The 18,871-nt window shown below is 41.9% G+C and overlaps 1 protein-coding gene and 1 long non-coding RNA gene across 2 annotated transcripts; both read right to left on the minus strand.

Annotated features, from left to right (window-relative positions):
* Window positions 1-2,186: 2,186 nt before the first annotated feature.
* LOC120434115 (extensin-like) lies at window positions 2,187-4,356 on the minus strand. Its single transcript, XM_039601637.1, has 2 exons — window positions 4,173-4,356; window positions 2,187-3,753 (listed from the first exon to the last, which is right to left on the minus strand). Exon 2 carries the CDS (start codon window positions 3,492-3,494, stop codon window positions 2,187-2,189), a length of 1,308 nt encoding a protein of 435 aa, XP_039457571.1. The 5' UTR covers window positions 3,495-3,753; window positions 4,173-4,356.
* Window positions 4,357-11,808: 7,452 nt separating this feature from the next.
* LOC120436996 lies at window positions 11,809-13,680 on the minus strand. The gene is made up of 4 exons (XR_005610740.1): window positions 13,618-13,680; window positions 12,774-12,911; window positions 12,585-12,677; window positions 11,809-12,418 (listed from the first exon to the last, which is right to left on the minus strand). It is a non-coding gene; the product is annotated as an uncharacterized LOC120436996 (long non-coding RNA).
* Between the last annotated feature and the right edge of the window lie 5,191 nt (window positions 13,681-18,871).

The following is an 18,871-nucleotide window of genomic DNA, read 5'->3' on the forward strand; positions in this document are numbered from 1 at the left end:
GGACAGGGACTGTAAACAGTTATCCACATAGAAGGCTGTGTGGACAGAGTCGCAGATGCCCCTGTGGGTGTCTTTGTGCTCCCTTGCATGTCTCTGTAGGGCGAAAATAGCACAACAGGGGCTACATGTCGTTCCGAAGGGCAACACTCTCCACTCATATACGTCTGGGGGCCGGTCAGTTTCACAATCCCTCCACAGAAACCGTAGCAGAGGACAGTCCTCTGGGAGCAGCCGAATCTGATGAAACATGGCTTTGATATCTCCACCACGGCTACAGGGTGTTGGCGGAAGCGGAGCAATACCCCCAGCAGAGTGGGCCCCAAGGGAGGTCCTGGTAAGAGATAGTGGTTCAGGACGGACCCCTGAAACTCAAACGAACAGTTGAAGACCACTCTAGCCTTATTGTTGTGATGTACCATGTGGTGGGGTACATACCATGACTCGGAAGAGCTATGTGTCTCATCTGGGCTCAGCTTAACAACATAACCAGAATCTACTAACCTGTGGATCTCCTGGTTGTATGTGAGGGTCAGATCAGGGTTCTTGGCCAGCTTACGTTCAGTAGATCTGAGGAGGCCTTTTACTTCTTCAGGAGGGACACACATGCGTGGAAAGTCTCTTCTTCTCAGCAGCGGAGTGGCGTATCTCTCGACACCATCTACTGGGACTCTGAGGGTCTTTGTTTCCAACATAGCTACTGCCTCTCTGTCCTCCTTCGACCGTGTGACCTCCTTCTCTGTCCTGTAGGGGGAAGCATCTAGTTGCCACAAACACTTCACATCTTGATGCAGGGCCTCTGCAGGAGAAAGGCACATGTTCAGGCACTGCAGGTGCCCCTCAGATTTAGGCATACTACTGGCCGGCCCCTGGATGGCCCATCCGAGCTTGGTGCAGATGGCTACTGGCCCTTTGGATGACCCCCGAAGGACAGGACGGACGGGGGTGATGAGATGAGCATTATCTGAGCCAATCAGCACCAAAGGTTGGACCTGGTTGAATCCTTCAATCTGGGCTTTCTGCAAGTGAAGATACTTCTTCTTCAGCTGGTCAGCTGGACATGACTGAGTAGCTAGACTCAGCTGCTCGGCTGTGAAGGCATGTGTTACTTTGTACCTCACTTTGGGCTTAGCCCTTGGTGACACCTGAAATGAGACAAAGCCTCCCTCCATCTGGATTACATCTCGACGGATAGTTCTTAGTGAGAGTGTTGCTTCCTCCTGTTCCAAACCTAGAGATTTAACTGCCGCAGGAAGCACAACAGTCTTCTGAGAGTCATCATCAAGCACAGCAAATGTGTCCAGAGATTTGCCACCATGATGTAGTTGGATGGGTACTACCTTAAGCATAACACGACCTGAGTGACTTGAATAGTCTAGGTAAACCATACTAGTACTCACAGTTAGTATGTTAGGGTCCCGCTTCTTGGCCTCAACCAGGTCATGGAGCACCGACAAATGCTGGTCACCACAGGTGCTGCACGGCTTCCTCAGAGTACACTGCTCTGGAGAATGTTTACGGCCACAGCGCCAGCATTTGGCCTTCTCGGTAATCCAGGTAGCCATAGCTTTGAGGTCAGCCTTTTGAATCCATCACAGCCATTCAGATAATGCTCTGTCCCTTCACAGTATGGACAATAAGGTTTGAACTTCTGTCTCTTCTTAGGTTGGACTGTCGGATCTGGAGCTGTAGATTCTCCCTCTTGTTTTAGCTTGGCTTGGGCTGGATTTGGGCCGTAGTAGATGGACGCAGATTTGTTGTGTGGCTTGAGCCCTGCTGAGGCTTTGAGTAGGTTCTTCTCTGGACGTGGCCTGTCAGGGGCATTTGAGAGGCTTGTCTGGATAGCTGAAGGGCTTGGGATTTCCGCCCAGCCATTCTGAGAAGTCGTACATGTTGTACGCTCGGCTGCTGCCAGTGCGGATGATCCCCGGGTGATACAGTACTCGATGAAGCTGTCTCTGTAGTGCAGGGGGAGCTTGGTAAGCAGTCTGTCCACATGTGAACCACAATGGAGCTCACTGGCTGCTACTTCATCCATGGTACTGAGAAGCCCGACCAGGCTGGACACAGACAGGGACAGGTCTTCAATAGCTTGAGAGTCTCCGGTTCTAATAGGGGGCAGTTTAATATAGTGCTAAGCTCACTTTGGACTAACTGCCTTGGCTGTCCATACCTCTGCTCTAGCGCCCTCATTGCACTAGTATAGGAGTGCGGTCGTGAATGTAGCGCTTGGCTACCTGTAGGGCGCTGGGATGCTCTAGATGATCTAATAGGACCTGAAACTTGTAATCTTCTCCCAGATGAGAATGTGGCCCTAAGGTGCTGTCCAGCCCTTTCTTTAATAAGGCGAAGTCACTCTCTCTGCCCGACCTGAAGATCACCAGCTTAGGCTTTGGAATGCCATATGAAGACGCTACCATCATCTCCATCAGGTTTGGTAGAGGCGTTCCTGCTGGGTAAGTTGTGGCAACCTGTGGATTATGGTGTTCAGCAGAGGAAGATGATGGAAAGTTACTTCCTGAGGGATAAGGAACATAGTATTTGCCAGCTGGATCATGCAAAGCTTCAGGATGCAGTATGTTGGGCATAGGGCCATGAGCTTCTGCCCACTGTGATGGCTGGGTCGCAAGTTCTGGTGGACGTGAAGGTTGGTAGGTAGGATCAGCAGGATGTGGTGGTTGCTGCAAGTACACAGGATTAGCTGGATGTCTGGCTTGGAGGACGGGAGCAGCGGGATGCGACGTCTGCTGCAGACTCACTGGGTCCACAGCCTGTGATAGCTGGTGTACTGAAAGATGAGCAGGTTGTAGTGGCTGATCAGCTGGGGATGCAGGATGTAATAGCTGCACTTGGTCTGGCCTGTTTATAAGGAGCTGATGTTCCGATCGCTGATATGAGAAGGGTTCAGCAGTGCATCGTTCAGGTCTCCTGAGTGGTGTCGATGCGGCTACATAAGTGGCAGGGTGCAGCACTGGCTGAGTGTGAAGGCTCACTTCACACGGAGGTGATGGAGCGGATGTTTCCACTGGCGTCAGCATGTTCACAGGTGTTGTGGTGTCCTGCTCTGAAGGTATTACTGGCACAGTTACTGGCTCTGTGGTGTGATGTAACACCTCACTGCTAGGTTGTAGTGGTGCAACTTCTGTTATGGAGGAACTAGGTTGGAGTTGTTCTAACGCTCCTGTTTCTGGGGGGAGAGGACTGCCAGGTTTAGAAGCCTGCTCCAAACGCTCCACCCGCTTTAGTAATGTCCCACGAGTTTCCTCCATAGATACCTGCAATTGAGTCATGTGATGGAGGACACTGTTCCAGACTGATTCCATCTTCTGCCATCTCTCCTCCTCTTCATTATCGGAGCTGCTTGAACTACTTGGAGCTCTAGATGGCTCGGATGGCTCAGTTAGGTTGTGCTCATAGTCCACCAGATGTCCCGGAAGTTTCTTCTCCCGCTTTGGACGGGGGCTACTCGATGCACCTCTATCCTGAGGGTTTGCCATCTCATTAACTCAGCCAAGGCAATCCGGCTCGAAGGACCACTTGTTATGTATGTTTGCACTGATTGCCGATCACGCTTCAACTGAGTCGTCCTCGGTCAGAAGGAATGGTACTCCACAGTGACGTAGTTCAAATAACTTTAATAAGGAGGTGGCAGATGACATCAACAGGATGTACAGCTTTGGTGGGGAAGCGATGGCATTACAGCATTCACATGCAGGTAAAGGGAGTGTGAGTGTGTATATGAGTGTGTGTGGTCATCTGTCAACAGAAAGAACAAACATTTGTATTAACCCCTATGAATAGCAGTGTACCGCTTCTGCAGTACTGTGGGTTTCAGCGTAATGTTATATGAGCTGCCATAACCTCATGGCCACTAGATGGCACCCTAAGACCATAAATGAATTTCTAGCTGGTATATACATTAGCAAACAGGATCTCTACAGATTACAACGATTCAGATAATAAACACAGTAAATAGTTACATCCACCTCCAACCACAATGCTTGACCGTAGGTCGTATATTAGATGAGATATCAGCTGCGAACAAGGCTGCCTGTAGTAGGCCAACAACGTAGCTTAGCGATAGCAACGGGACTAGCTTCTTACGTAGCAAATTACACAGAGCAGATTACACAGATAAAGTCAAACAATTATCACTCTCATCTTATAATACTCACATGATAAGCACGCACACAGGGTTAACACACACACGAATGCAAGGAAAAACGTTAATCCTCCGACACCTCCGACACACCTCTCATCTGTGCAGAACTGCGCTGAACACGTTCCCAACCGGAAGTACAGATACCGAGGTGCATCATGGGTAACGTAGTCTAAACAGTTAAAGTGACCAAGCGGACTTTTAACAGAGATATTCGAAAGGGACAAGAAAAAACTGTGTTACAGGAAATGTGACAACAAAGAACTGAGGTTGTGGGCATACAGCGATGCTGATTGGGCAGCTGATGTAACAGACAGACGGAGTACAACTGGTTATTGCATAAGCTTGTCGGTAGATGGTCCTTTAATCTCATGGAAAACCAAAAGACAACCTACTGTTGCATTATCCACCTGTGAAGCTGAGTACATGGCTTTAGCTGCAACCCTACAAGAGTGTTTGTACCTAATGCAACTGTCACAAGGTATCGATGGGCAAAAATATGTACTGCCAAAAGTTAAAAGTTACTTAACAGCATCATAATATGAACAAGTCGGGGTGTTGACATGAAGAAAGAAAATGCTTTCAATTATGGAAACAGCCAAAGGGTTTATTTATGTTTGATGTGTGATTTACATGTGTGTGGCTGTTAATAAAGTTGGCGCTCTCTAGGGGGCGTGAGTGTTCATCCAAAATGGCCGAAGGCTGATGTGTGTTTATTCCTTCCTAAGTATCGTCGGTGAAGTTTGCCATAAACGTCAGATTTTCCTGCGCATTTTCATATCTCTGCTAACAAAAACACAGACCTGCTCAGCAGCAAAAACAAAGATGCTCCCATATCAGAAATATGTCCTTTCCTTTTTTCCCCCTTTGAATAAGTACTTAAAGTAACTTTATATCAGGAAATTAACAGTAAACTGCTCTGATCCTTTGCTTTTGAAACACCTGATTGAGAACCTTCATACAGGAACATAATATATTGATGTCACCTAAGAGAGCGAGTTAGCTACAAACATAAAAGGAAATGAAAGTTCTGAGAGAGAGAAAAAGCTGATCAAACTAATTCAATCATAGAAACTTGTGGCCACACTGGGATCAAACTCACTCACACCAAAGTCCGTGGGACTTTCAGTTCTGTTCTATTTTCACCAAATCACAAGAACAGTGACCTCAAAGCATTTTGTATTCTACTGCAATAGTTTACATTAATACAGAGGAAATCCTAACAATCACGGCTCCCTGTGAACAAGCACTTTGCAACAGTGAGAAAGAAAAAGTTGAAGGATGGAGACCTCACTTTGATTCTGAAGAACGTCACCATCAACGATAACGGCACGTACAGTGTCGGATTGTGTTTAGGAACAAAAACAGCACAGAGAGACCGTTCAGTGGCATTAAGTGCTTCATCAACCTCACAGTGACGGCCTCGGGTGAGTTTGGATCGTCCTACTTCTGCTGTTACTGCAAAAAATGACACAAAATGCAGAAAATCCTCTTGATTTCCTCATGGTTTTGAAATTATATAACTTAATATTCTTGAGTAATAAACTGCAGCAATATTGATCTGACTCAAAGTTCTCATCACCAAATCTGTTCTGAAACTCTTCTGATGACTTCATCTGAGCACACTTACTAAAGAGAGAAGTTTCACTTTAGACCACACAGATGTCAAAGTGAGTCTAAAGATGTTACTCTTCAGTGTCAGAGACCCACAGACACAGATATCACAGCATTAGAGTGGAGCAGACGTGAGCTCAAGTCAGAAGGCTTTGTGTTCTTCCAAAGCCGTCACTCAGATGAGAAGCAGATGACATCATCCTCACTCATGTGACTTTGAAGTTCACCAGTGTCTTCTAAATTGTCTTGTTTTTATTTAACTGTCTGAGTAAATGTTGTTAGTAGAGTCTCTAACTCGATATGGTCGTGTCCAAATTCATGGGCTGCATCCTCCTGAGGCCGCATTTGTAGACCGATTACATCACAGCGACGCGCCGAAGGCTGTCCAAATTCGTAGACTCCTCCAAATGCAGCCGACAAATGCGTCCTCCTTTTCCCCGAATTTGAAGGATGGGTCGGGTGTGTCCTTCGTGGCCCACCATATCCCAGAATTCATAGCGCGGCCCAGCCAAACTCCAGTTTCCGGCAATGGCGGCCGCTACTAAGTTTTAAAATTACTTTTATTAATCTTTCTGGGTCACAAAATAAACTTTTAACATATTTTCAGGCGAGAATGTAGCTGTGTAAACTTCAAATATCTGCTCGGTTTATCAAGGTATCGCATATTTGCAAAAGTGCTTCGACGTTTTCGGAGACGTCTGTTACCCACCAGCTCGATAGCTAACCGAGAGCTCGAGGGTCACTGAAGCCGCCGAGAACGGCACAACTCCCGGCACATCATTTTCAGATCACCGCGGACTTTCGCTACTCAGGTTAAACATAATATATAAGTCACTTAGACAACCTAAAAACATTATTGTTTGGCTTTTTTCAGTGTTTTATTTGTTCGTGAGTAAATCGGTTTGGCTGAGATTAAAGATATTAGATTAGATTAGATAAAATAAAATTTTATTAATCCCCCGGGTGGTTTTCACACAGCTGAATAAACGTCAAACAGAAAACTGATTAAACAGAAGTGTGAGATGGTCGAGAATTTATGCCAGTGTCCTGTTATATTTTACATAGCAAGGAGCAGACGGCTGAGTTTATTAAACTCCACCGAGACAGCGGTGACGTTAATCAGAAGGCTAGACCGTCCAATTTCACAGCCGTTTACTTCCGGCCTACCCGACCTTCTGAGGACCCGGCCTTCGCGGTCTACGTGGGTCGGGTCCTCAGAAGGTTATGTTGAAAGTTAAGAAACTTTGTTATTACACTGTATTCATAGACTGTCCAAACTGCCTTTACACTTTATGCATCATTTGTATGACATTTCATATAACCAAAAGTTCTGCTAAACTACTTTATCAGATCTTTGGAGGCTGTTTGTAGACAGTTTAGAAGTAGAGCTGAGCTGCTTCATTGACTGACTGAACTGTGAATCAGAATTCATTATTTTACCAAATCAAATTTTTATGTTTCTTCTTTTTTGGACACTTTTGTATAATATATAAATATACATACATTATGCCCATGGTGGTGTTTTTCTGTACTGTTGTATAAGTCATTTGAAAACTCCCTCCCTGGACAGCATGCATATAAAATGTAAAGATCTATTCCAGTTCACTGAGTGACTCAGTAGAAACAGGTCAGAAACAGCTATCAGGAAATTTAAAAAAAAGAAATAAATATTTCTGATATGTGAGGGGTGGGGGGGATGGGGGGGTGTACGTTCCCACCAATGCACAGAATGTAGAATAATCATCAATACATGATCCTGAACAGGACACCTGCAGTGTACTTGTTTATCGTATATTGAATTTGCACGCAGACTAACAAACACATGAGTTCTGTTTGTTATTTACTTGCTCTCAGACCATTAAACACCACTAAAACCAAGGCCAGAGCTAAAAGAGTAACAAATGGGACAATAATTTAATAATCATCTACTTGATTATTATCCACCACATCCCGGAGCTGTGTTATTAATAAGTCTGTTAAATTACACAGTCTGCATTTTTGCTGGCTTTCTTTCCAGGCTTTAAATAGACTAAGCATTAATAATATAGTAGCTCTGCTATATTAAGAAATGACAGAATTCCTAAAGTCATTCTCGAGACAGACACAGAGCAAACAATCGATCAATCAACAGATTTGAAAGACTTATAAATAAACGTTTTCAAAAATTGTGCAAACACTTAAAAACACAACATTTTTCAGTGAATACTAGTCAATAACGTATTGATGTAGTTTTTATACCAAAGCTTATGCAGTAAAATCTTTGTAAATATGTTTATAAGTAAAATAAGGATCAGTGTGAACAGAAAGCCGTACCTGCCATCTTGACATAAAGGGATTCTGCTGTTGTTAATTAGTTTTATTATTACTGTTATCATTGTTACATTTATTATTTTCTACTTTCCATTTTGTCTCCATTTTGGTTCAGTAATCCCACAGTGACTCAGGCTGAAAGTAATCTTCATTAAAAATAACTTTCAGCTTCAGAGGACGAAAGGCCGTCAGCTGATATCACTGTTAGTGATCTTAGGTGACGGCAGAAAGGTTCAGTGAACTAGTTCATCCTCTATGAGGATTAGTGTGTTTGCTTTGGAAATACATCACTCACTTAACAGCTTAAAGATGAAACTAATCCAATCCATTGTTTGTGTGACAGAAGATCTTTCATAAAGTTAACAAGAGATTTAGAGAACAGAACATTATCAGGTTCCAGGTTGCATCTAAGCACATGGTGCTGTGTATCATATGAGACCAGACATGTTTGTTACATCTGAGTGGATTTGTGCTTTTCCACAAACACATTTGAGTTATGTTTTTGCCTTTAACCTGCAATTTTTTATTACAATGAACCACGATAATGAAAAAACATGACCCCCTAAGAGCAAGTGCTTTGTTGACAGTGGGAAGGAAAGGACTTTTGGAGCTGTGTGACCTCTTATTTGTTCTGTGCAAAAAGCAGCTTCCTCATTCAGACTGTGGTTGGGGAGATGTAACAGAAAGGGAATGATCCACACAGTAGAAGTCAGACAGAGTATGAAAAATGTAATTTTCCTCCTTTATTGTGTGAATATTTGATGATCAGTCCTGCACGTTCTCCCTTCAGAACAGACTACACCACCCATGAGGCTACATTCTTAAAGGGCTGTACCTGTAGCACTGCTCACATTGCCTTCATATTAAATAATTTTTTGAATAATAATTTTTAAAGATATTTCTTCATGTTATCATGAGGACTGCAAGCAGAGGTGGCATAAGACGTGAGTTTAAGAACGAGGCATTAGAGCCTAGATTAGTATAGTTCAAGAATCACAATAACACATCTGAGTCAGAGGAAAGATTAAGTAAGCATACACGAGCGTTAGCTGACAAATCTGTGAGGGAGAAATGTGGAATTCTAAGTCAGGACTTTTCATGTAAGTCAGCCAGAGATTTAAACAAAGGCTGTGAATACTTTCAGTGCAGGTTTTGCTTGTTATGTGGAGCTAATCCCTTTTTGTATTCGAAGAACAAAATGAGTCACCTTTTGATATCAGCTGACGGCTCCGAGTTTATAACAGCAGTAAAGGACAAATCCCACAGAGAATAATTCACACTCACAGGTGTCAGTTTTTCATTTGGTACCACTATCTGATCGGGAGACTGAAAGATGGCGTATAGAGAAAATAAGTGAGAAAAACCCTCATCTAGCATTTAACAAGTGTTGCTATTGTTAGTTATGTTAGTGGCTTTGATACAAAGTCGCTCAGTTTTCCTGATATTTTGATATTAAAGAGACCTGAGACGAAGATTGGAACACTTGAAACCCTGTGTTAACTTAAACCTTCACTTTTTCTCATTGTGACAGTATGATATTGTTTTCTCTGCTGTCTGACGGGGATAGAGCCACTAAAACATCTTTCACTTTAGATTTTTACTCACACTGTTTGCCACAAGATGTGAGAAACACCCTGCACAAAGTGGGTTTCACCTCTTGCAGTGCTGGAGTCTCACCAGCTGAGGTAAGACACACTCAGAGGTTTACTGCTCTTTGTGGATTTTACACAACCGAATTCGTCAAACAAACAGAAGTTTACTCTAAACAGATTATTTTCCACAGCTATTCAGTGTAAAATTAGTACATAACTGATACCTAACTGACTTGCCATCTTTAACTATGAGTTAAAGATGTCATTTTGTTCTAATGCACTAAAAGATTAACTGCAGATGATCAACTTGTTTCTCTCTGTATATCATAAAAAGTCCATTACACTACAACTAAAGGGAGTGGTGTTACTTAGGCGCTGGTCCAGCAGGATACCTGACATGTATATTAGAGAGTAAGTGAACATTTTGTTCTGAAAGTTGATGTTAGAAACTGGAAAATTGGCAAGTGTAAGAATTTAAGTGAGTTTGACAAAAGGCCAAAGTATGATCGCGAGATGCAGTATGGGATGTGTATGGGATATGAAAAATGTAAAGTGAAAAAAGTGAAAATTAGATGAGCTGAGGAGAAATCTGTCCTGACATTTAAAAGGACAAAGTCAACAAATCTGCAAATACATCAAACTACAGTTAACATGCAGTCACATTATAAACATCACAACATACACAGCAGCAACATCACAGGAAGACAGAATATTATGCAAATGTTCAATGAGGCAAAAAAAATCTTTTTTTAGTTTTCAAAGATTTTAATGATAAAACATCTTAAATATCAACATTTTAATTCCCACAACAAAATAAATATTTACTCTTTATTAACAACAGTTATTATAAAGCTACATGCTGGATTCATATTTGACCACAGAAGAAACAAGGAGGCTCATGAAGATAATAAAAATATTCACACATTTCCAAAAGTCTCCATAAATAAAACTCAATTATTTGTGTTGTTGTTGTTGTAGAGGAACAAAGTGTGCAGGAGAACAGTGAGTCCTGATGTACAGGGTGGACCATTTATATGGATACACTGTAATAAAATGGGAATGGTTGGTGATATTAAAGTCCTCTTTGTGGTGGTGACCATGGTGGCCATTTAGAAGTCGGCCATCTTGGATACAACTTTTGTTTTTTCAATAGGAAGAGGGCCACAAAAACAGTCCATTTGAAGGAAGGAACAATGGGCTGTGAGGTCATTTCCTTCATCATTAATATGCAAATTCCCATGGCCACTGATCAACAACCACTGATCAATAACCATGAGTACCATTCACAGAGAGTTGGGGAATGGCTGCAATCACCATATTGTAAGATGGTGACAGATGTACCCTTAGGCCCCCTCCTCGATTCAGAGATGGTCTTTCCCTTTTCACGTAAATGGCCTCCTTGACTCCGCGCTCAAACCAGCGTTCCTTCCTGTCCAGGATGTTACATCCTCATCCTTGAAAGAGTGTCCACTGGCCTGTAGGTGTGACATTAAAACAAGCATCTCACAAATTTGAACCAGGACACCCTGATGAGAAGTGGCTACTGGACAAGAAGACATCGGTGGGCAAGAGATGAAAACAGGGTGTTGTTGGAACGCTTCTACACAAGTAACCTCATTGGAAGGAGGTACATGGATAGGATGAGAGACTTATGGAGTCTTTGATACCCAACATCCACATTGATGGTAGAACAACCAGTAGCTCAGTGTTCCAACACTCTAAAAACTATTGTTTAAGCTCAACAAAAAAAATTAACGCAACAGTTTCCATTAATCTTTTTGAGTTACGATAACTTATGTTGAAATTATATTGAACCAACAAACTATATTGAGTTAGGGGAATTAACTTTTCCTCCATAATAAAAGGTGATTTTAATTACCACTTACTTAATAATTGGTAGCTTAAAAACATGTTTTTAAGTTGTTTACTCATAAAAATTATGTTCCTCCAATTACTTTTTCCACATTACTTAAAATGATTTTTAAGTGTTATGTAATTAATTACAGCAATTACAAAAACAATTTTTTAAAGTTAATCATTTAAAATATTAAGTTGCTGATTTTCTGATTTTTCTTATTTTTTTTATTGTAATAGCTTTTAAAAAATGAATTCATTCAACATTTTTTTTTAGCAAATAACTTTTTTATTTTTTAACTGTAGGCATTTCAACACTTCATATTTAAAAAGTGAAAATAAACCAGAAATTTAGATTTGTACCATCGTAGCCAAGTTAAACAATATGCTTTTATGTATTTAAGACCACAGAAATAAATGTGTTCAATTGGTAAAAAATCCACTTAGAAAACATTTTGTTACAGTACTACTTCCAAGCAAGTGTTCAATAAATGTCAACTTTCAGTGCCTACCAAACTTTACAAGATCTTGCATCTTTCTTTTACACAATGCAGCAAACACCTTTAAGATCAATGTTACACATACAGGATTCAAAACAGTTAACAATTTTTGAAACAGAGTCAGCATCTTTAACATAATGCTGGTTCCATCAAGGTCAAGGAACAGCTTCTGAAAAACTTCAAAAGTATATTTCAGATCCTTGCATTAGCTCAGATTGAGAGCATATATTATACCCATGAGTAACACACAGCACCTTGGGAAATTCTGGCCCTCCAGGATTTTTGTTCCCGCACCACAATGGTTGCAGTCTTATGGTCAGATCCAGGGGTGTACCGGTCACCGATGATGGCAGTTTTCATCACCTGCCTTTCAAGGTTGGCCTTAAATTGTCCTTGTAAAGCAAATTTTAAAAAATAGGTTAGTGGATTATACATTAGACTTTAATACTTACTGAATCTTAATGAATTCAGATGATCAGTGGAATACACACACACACACACACACACACACACACACACACACACACACACACACACACACGATGCTGAATTACTTACACCAAACTCCATGAAAAGGTCCTCTTCCTTCTCTCCAAGGTATGTGATAAGGCAGCAGATGGCTACTTCTCTGTGTATTTCAGTTGAATTGTGCTATTTAAGAAAAAATAAAGTATGAGTATAAACTACATGGGTGACTGCCAACAAAGTGCATTTCAAAGCTACCCAAAGTCTAAATAGTTGTCCTACCTCAAGAAGCATGTACTTGATCTGCCTGATTCTCACTCCTTTAGCTCCTCCCCTTGAAAAAATGACGTCCATCAGTTTTGGGGTCAAGTGTAGCCATTCAAGGCTTACAGTGGTTGAACTCTTGAATTCCTCCTTTATCTGTAGACCACACAAACAGAAGAATTAAATCTTGCAGACTATTAGCTATTTTGCATTAATTAATGCTCTAATACATTAGTTAAAGATGATAGATGTGATCTAAGGCTACCCCAAGGGAACAAAAACAATCTTAGTGAAGAGAAGAGAGACATTCCCCACCATAACCATGGCGTAATCTGTAATGCTTTAGCAACCCTGTTTTTGTAGAGGTTTCAAATTTACACATTGTGCACTCCCAGCCCATTTTGTAAAAAATGTGTACCAACTTAACAACTCATTAATGACCCTAGATTATCATACTATACTAACTGCTTACATAAAGTCTTAATGTTAAGTAGATTCACATAGCCTATGCTAGAATAATGCTACTGGAATGACATTAACGATATTTCACACAACCTGATATGTTAAAAAGAACAAAACAAAACCAGCGAAATTAGATTGCATTGTGTAGCAAAACTTTAACCATGCTTTTCCTAGCCACAGCAGCACTCTCTAGCTGAAGACCTTTGTCAAATGAAACTTTATAAGTCTTATCCTCTCCTGTGCTAAAGTTTAGAATGGTTAGTAGCATTAGCTACATGTGGTAGTGCAAAATATTTCCTTAACTGTATGAGCATAACATGGTACACAAATCCACTACAAGTGACTAGCACAAATGCTTTGCTTTGTTAGAACAGTTATTTGTAAATGAAATGTTACTTACCTTGAAATGTCTTTTACATAAGCTTGCAAGTCCACCAAGCAATGCACCATATATGAATTTGCCGGCTAGTTAAGTGGGTAGGGAGGAACTTGAAATCAAAAGTTACAGTGGAGAAAAATAAGTTACATATTCAATTTCTTTAAGTAATTACAACTTGAATTTTATTTTGAACCCACTAACATTGGGATTTAATTTCAAATTACATATAAAATTAATTTAATGTAATTACCAACATTATTAATTCAACGCAACCCCAAAAAATAAAGTCAGCAACTTAGAAGGTCTATCTTAATCAGTAAATTAGAATTTTTATCTTGCAGCCATGGATTTAATAAAGTGGTGGTAAAAGGCCTGATGAATTACTTTTTAGAGTGAACATTCGAAAGAAGGAACTGCTCTCACAGCAAGAGATTGATGAGGTACAACACAAATGCTACGGAAAGGGGGAGCTAGGATGACAGGTCAGGGGGGAGACATCCTCACCCCCACCCAAGATTGGGTACAAAGCCCCAAGTGCGATAGAAGAAGGATCGTTGAGTGCGAGAGGAACTGAGCTTGAAACCTGGATCCCCTGTAGCTGGTTACCAAGACTACATGAAGTACCCTCAGAAGATCTACTAGATGATGTGAATGCAGCACAGACGATACTCACCACCACCAGTAAACACAGCTGAAGTTTTTACAGTAAAAAATAACTTTTCCCCAGTAGGTTTTTATGGGTTTTTGTGATTTTAGATCAGTTGTGTTAATAAAGAATGTTAATAAAAAATAGTTTGCTAAAAAAAAAATAATGATAACAAAGAAGGTAAAGTACAGTTTGAAAACTTAAGGTTAAAGAGAAATGTCAGACAGGTGGGAACCATGTACAGTCCAGGTAACAACAGAAGCAGATCAGGATAGTATTGTGTAGCAGAGTGAACCTTAAGTTAGACTTGTGTTTGTAAATGAACCGCCTCATGTTGTGTAGCTTCACCTTTTTTTAATTTAACTGAAATGTTTAATTATCCGTGTTAAAGAAAATAATAAAGTTGTTCATATAAAATGTGTATATTTTATGTATTTTAACCATACATATGACACATATGCAGATGTTACATTCTGTAATATGTGTAAAGAAATGACTTTGATTTTGCCACCCTGAGAAGATTTCTCTAGATCATCTGCTGCCTCCTCCCTCCCTCTGCTGGTGACAGCTGAGTTATGAACAGAAAAATCTTCTCTTCACAGCTTAATAGCACCAAACTGTTCGTGTGTGAGTACATCTAAAAACTAACATCTGCTTTGTCACATGACAGCAGAGGTTTGGTGACAGGAGACCTGTGTCCTCTCTGTGAGCAGCCAACAGCACTCAGCTGTTGTATGAAATGAATAAGATTTTGATATCAAACTCACCTGCACAGGTAAACCCCACGAAGGAGAAAGACCCAAAAGTCCAAGGTTCTCGAGAGTGAAAAAGAAAACAGCACAGATCATACAGATGTCAGAGTGCGGCTTGAGAGATGGTGCTTTGGCACAGATACAGTTTCTGTCATAGGTGGTGCAGGTTGTTGCTGTCCTGTCAGAGCAAGAAGGTTCTAGGTTCAAATCCTGCTGGGCTTCTTTTTTCTGTGTGGAGTTTGCACTCAGCCACTCTGGAGTGGAAGATTCTAGGTTGGTCGTGTATGTGAGGGAGATGAAGTGATGAAGATGAAAGTGCCCAGAATAAGCTGCTTTATGAATGTGCGGTTAGTTAAAAGCACTTTGAGTGGTTTGTAGCACAGTATGAATGTAAGTACATGACCTGCCTATTGATGCGTGTAGTTTGTGGGTGTTTGTGGTACAATGTAACAAAATCTACATCCCACCTTATACTAATGGCACCACACTGATGCATTGTAGACACAGCATAAAACATGGAAGCCTGCATTCTCTCTGAAGGCCACCAGATGGCGATAACTGCAAAAAGACGTCTCGCTTTAAAAGCAGAAGCAAAGATGATTTCCCACAAACTCACTTTTGACTGATTCCAGCTCAGATTATTGTTTCATTTCAGATTTACTCAAGAAGCAACAGGAAACAACATTCAGGTTAAGAAACTTTATTTACAGAACAAAAACAGATTGTACAGTTGAGAAAGGGCCTTGATGCATGTTCAATCATCCAGGTAAGTAAATCTTCAAAAGTTGATTCTGTTCATCTGGACGTGATGTTTTCAGTGGGAGAAACATTTCGTCACTCATCCAAGTGACTTCTTCAGTCCCAGCTGGCTGCAGGTTTCCCCAACCTTATAAACAGCACATTTACAAGCTACATCCAGATGAACAGAACCAACGTTTTGGGATACAGGTCAGAAAATATTTTTTATAAAAGAAAATTCATCTTTACAAAAACCCAATAATTTTTTCATCAATAATAACATAAAACAATAAAATCTGTACCAGGAATAATTTTAAAAGTGTATAAATAAACATAAATAAATAAAAGCTCCGTGTAATTTAATTTATACAAATATATATTATAGATGTCTCGTCTATTTAAACTACAGAAAGAGTCTGAGGCTTCAGCTCAGCAGGAGCAGAGGTCACGAGCTAACAGCTACACTCACAGTAGAAACAGGACACGTCTGAAATTCAAGCAAACTAAAGAAAAAGAGGAAATGTAAGACATTGAATCAATCTTCTTTTGGAATGAATCCATCTTTAAAGTTGTTCAATACAACGTGATGAAATCTTTCACAAAGACGCTGAACAACAAATGCAGGATGTCCTCGTCTGTCTCTGCTCTGAGAAGCTGGAACAGCAGCAGGAGACTCAGATCAGCTGGAAACCCTCTGAGACAGTTCAAGGAGGCGGATCCTGAATCTTTTTTGTTTGAGTTTGCATGTTCTCCTTGTGTTTGCCTGGGTTCTTTCCAGGCCCCACAGTCCAAATACATGCAGTCAGTGGTGTTGGGTTAACTGGCAACTCTTAATTGCCCATAGGTGTGAATGTGAGTGCGAATGTTTGTCTGTGTCGATGTGTTAGCCCTGCCACAGACTGGTGTTACGTCCTGCTCTGGGGGTACAGGGTTAACGCAAAAAGAACGTTTAAAAGAAAAGTGACCACAACCTGGTCCCCAAAACCATACCCAGAAGATGATTTACAAGTGAAAGGTGGTTTTACTGTGTCTAAACTGAAAGCTTAACTTAAGGGTTTGGAGGCCAAGAAGGTGTTGTCCATGATGGATGTTAGCTTAGAAAACATCCTCTTCTCCCCAACCTGCTCCATGGATTTCAGTGGACAGTCCAGGACAGAGCTGGCTCTCCTGACTGGTTTATTAAGTTCCCCCCTGTCCCTCTCTGCCATTCCACCACTCCAACAGATCACAGCATTAAAAATAGCTATTCCATCCGGGCCCATGGCCTTCATGGTTTTCATCTTCATCAGCTGACTCCGCACCTGGTAAGTTGTGATGGAGAGGCTGCAGTGTAGGCTGTGGGTAGGTGTCTCCTGATGAATGGCACAGGGGGAGGAGGCAGTAGAGTCGTTGAAAGAAAAAGGGTCAGTTGAGGTGCTGGAGGCTGGTATGAACCCTGCTTCTGTTGTTTCTGTTTCCAAAAACTCCCTAAACATAATTTACCAAATTTTGCAGTCACAGCATAATAATGTTTGTAATTTTTACTATTATATGTACAACAACTCCATGAACAACTCCATCCCTCTAGCCACTCCCGCCAACCCGGAGGTTTCTTCCTGTTAAAAGGGAGTTTTTCCTTCCCACTGTCGCCAAAGTGCTTGCTCATAGGGGGTCATATGATTGTTGGGTTTTTCTCTGTATTTATTATTGTGCGATCTACTGTACAATATAAAGCGCCTTGAGGCGACTTTTGTTGTGATTTGGCACTATATAAATAAAATTGAATTGAATTGAATTGAATTGAACAACTCCATCCCTCTAGCCCCTTCCGCCAACAACTCCATCCCTCTAGCCACTTTTGCCAACCACTCCATCCATCTAGTGTCCACCGCTAACAACTCCATGCTTATAGCCACCCACGCCAACCACTCAATCCCTCTAGCCAACCCTGCCAAAACCTCTATCCCTCTAGCCACCCACGACAACCACCCCATCCCTCTAGGCACCCCCGCCAACCACTCCATCGCTCTAGCCACCCTCGCCAACCACTCCATCCATCTAGTCTCCACCGCTAACAACTCCATCCTTACAGCCACCCTAGCCAACCACTCAATCCCTCTAGCCAACACCGCCAAAAGCTCTATCCCTCTAGCCACCCACGCCAACCGCCCCATCCCTCTAGGCACTTCCGCCAACAACTCCATCCCTCTAGCCACCTCAGCCAACAACTCCATCCCTCTAGCCACTTCCGCCAACCACTCCATCGTTCTAGTCTCCACTACCAACAACTCCATCCTTATAGCCACCCTCGCCAACCAATCCATCCCTCTAGCCAAAACCGCCGAAACCGCTATCCCTCTAGCCACCCACCCCAACCACCCAATCCCTATAGGCACCCTCATGAACCACTCCATCCCTCTAGCCACTTCCACCAAGAACTCCATACCTCTAGCCACCCTTGCCAACCACTCCATCCATGTAGTCTCCACCGCTAACAACTCCATCCTTATAGCCACCCTTGCCAACGACTCCATCCCTCTTGCCACCCTCGCTAACAACTCCCAAGACAACTCATTCCCTCCTGCCTCCTTCCCTCCATCCTCTGTGTGTGTCTGACCTGCAGGTGAGAAACAGGTGTGAGGTGTCAGCTGTCAGGTAGGTGATGAGTGAAGAACAGAACAGAATCCATTTCCTCTTCAAACTGCTGTCAGACATTATCTACTGCACTCTGATCACATCACTCAGACCAGCTGCTTTCTACAAAGTCTCATCAACAACATCTTTAGAAACAAACATCAACAACCAGGAAGCAGCTTCACCTCTGATCACACACACACTCAACTCTACTCACTCACCTGGAGGATCAACAACTCTCAGGTAGATGATGCTGATGGGAGGAATCTTTGACAGGGCTCTCCTCCTGCGCACTGTTCCTCTGTTGAACACACGACACTCGTATTTTCCACTATCAGCACTCGTCGCATTGTTCAGAATGAGAGACACGTCTCCATCCTTCATCTGTCTGTCCTGCAGCTCCACCCGGTTCTTAAAAGATGGATGCTGGTGATCTGGAAGGAACTGTCCACCCTTGTAAACAGCAACATGTTCTGGCTCCAGACCAGCTCTGCTCCACTGTACAAGTGTGAAGTTGTTGTTTGGA

This window comes from Oreochromis aureus, linkage group 3 (genome assembly GCF_013358895.1).
Source record: "Oreochromis aureus strain Israel breed Guangdong linkage group 3, ZZ_aureus, whole genome shotgun sequence".
NCBI lineage: Eukaryota > Metazoa > Chordata > Actinopteri > Cichliformes > Cichlidae > Oreochromis > Oreochromis aureus.

What these genes read in the sequence shown, in the direction of transcription:
- LOC120434115 (XM_039601637.1), bottom strand. Translation starts at nt 3,494, where the DNA reads ATGGCAAACCCTCAGGATAGAGGTGCATCGAGTAGCCCCCGTCCAAAG.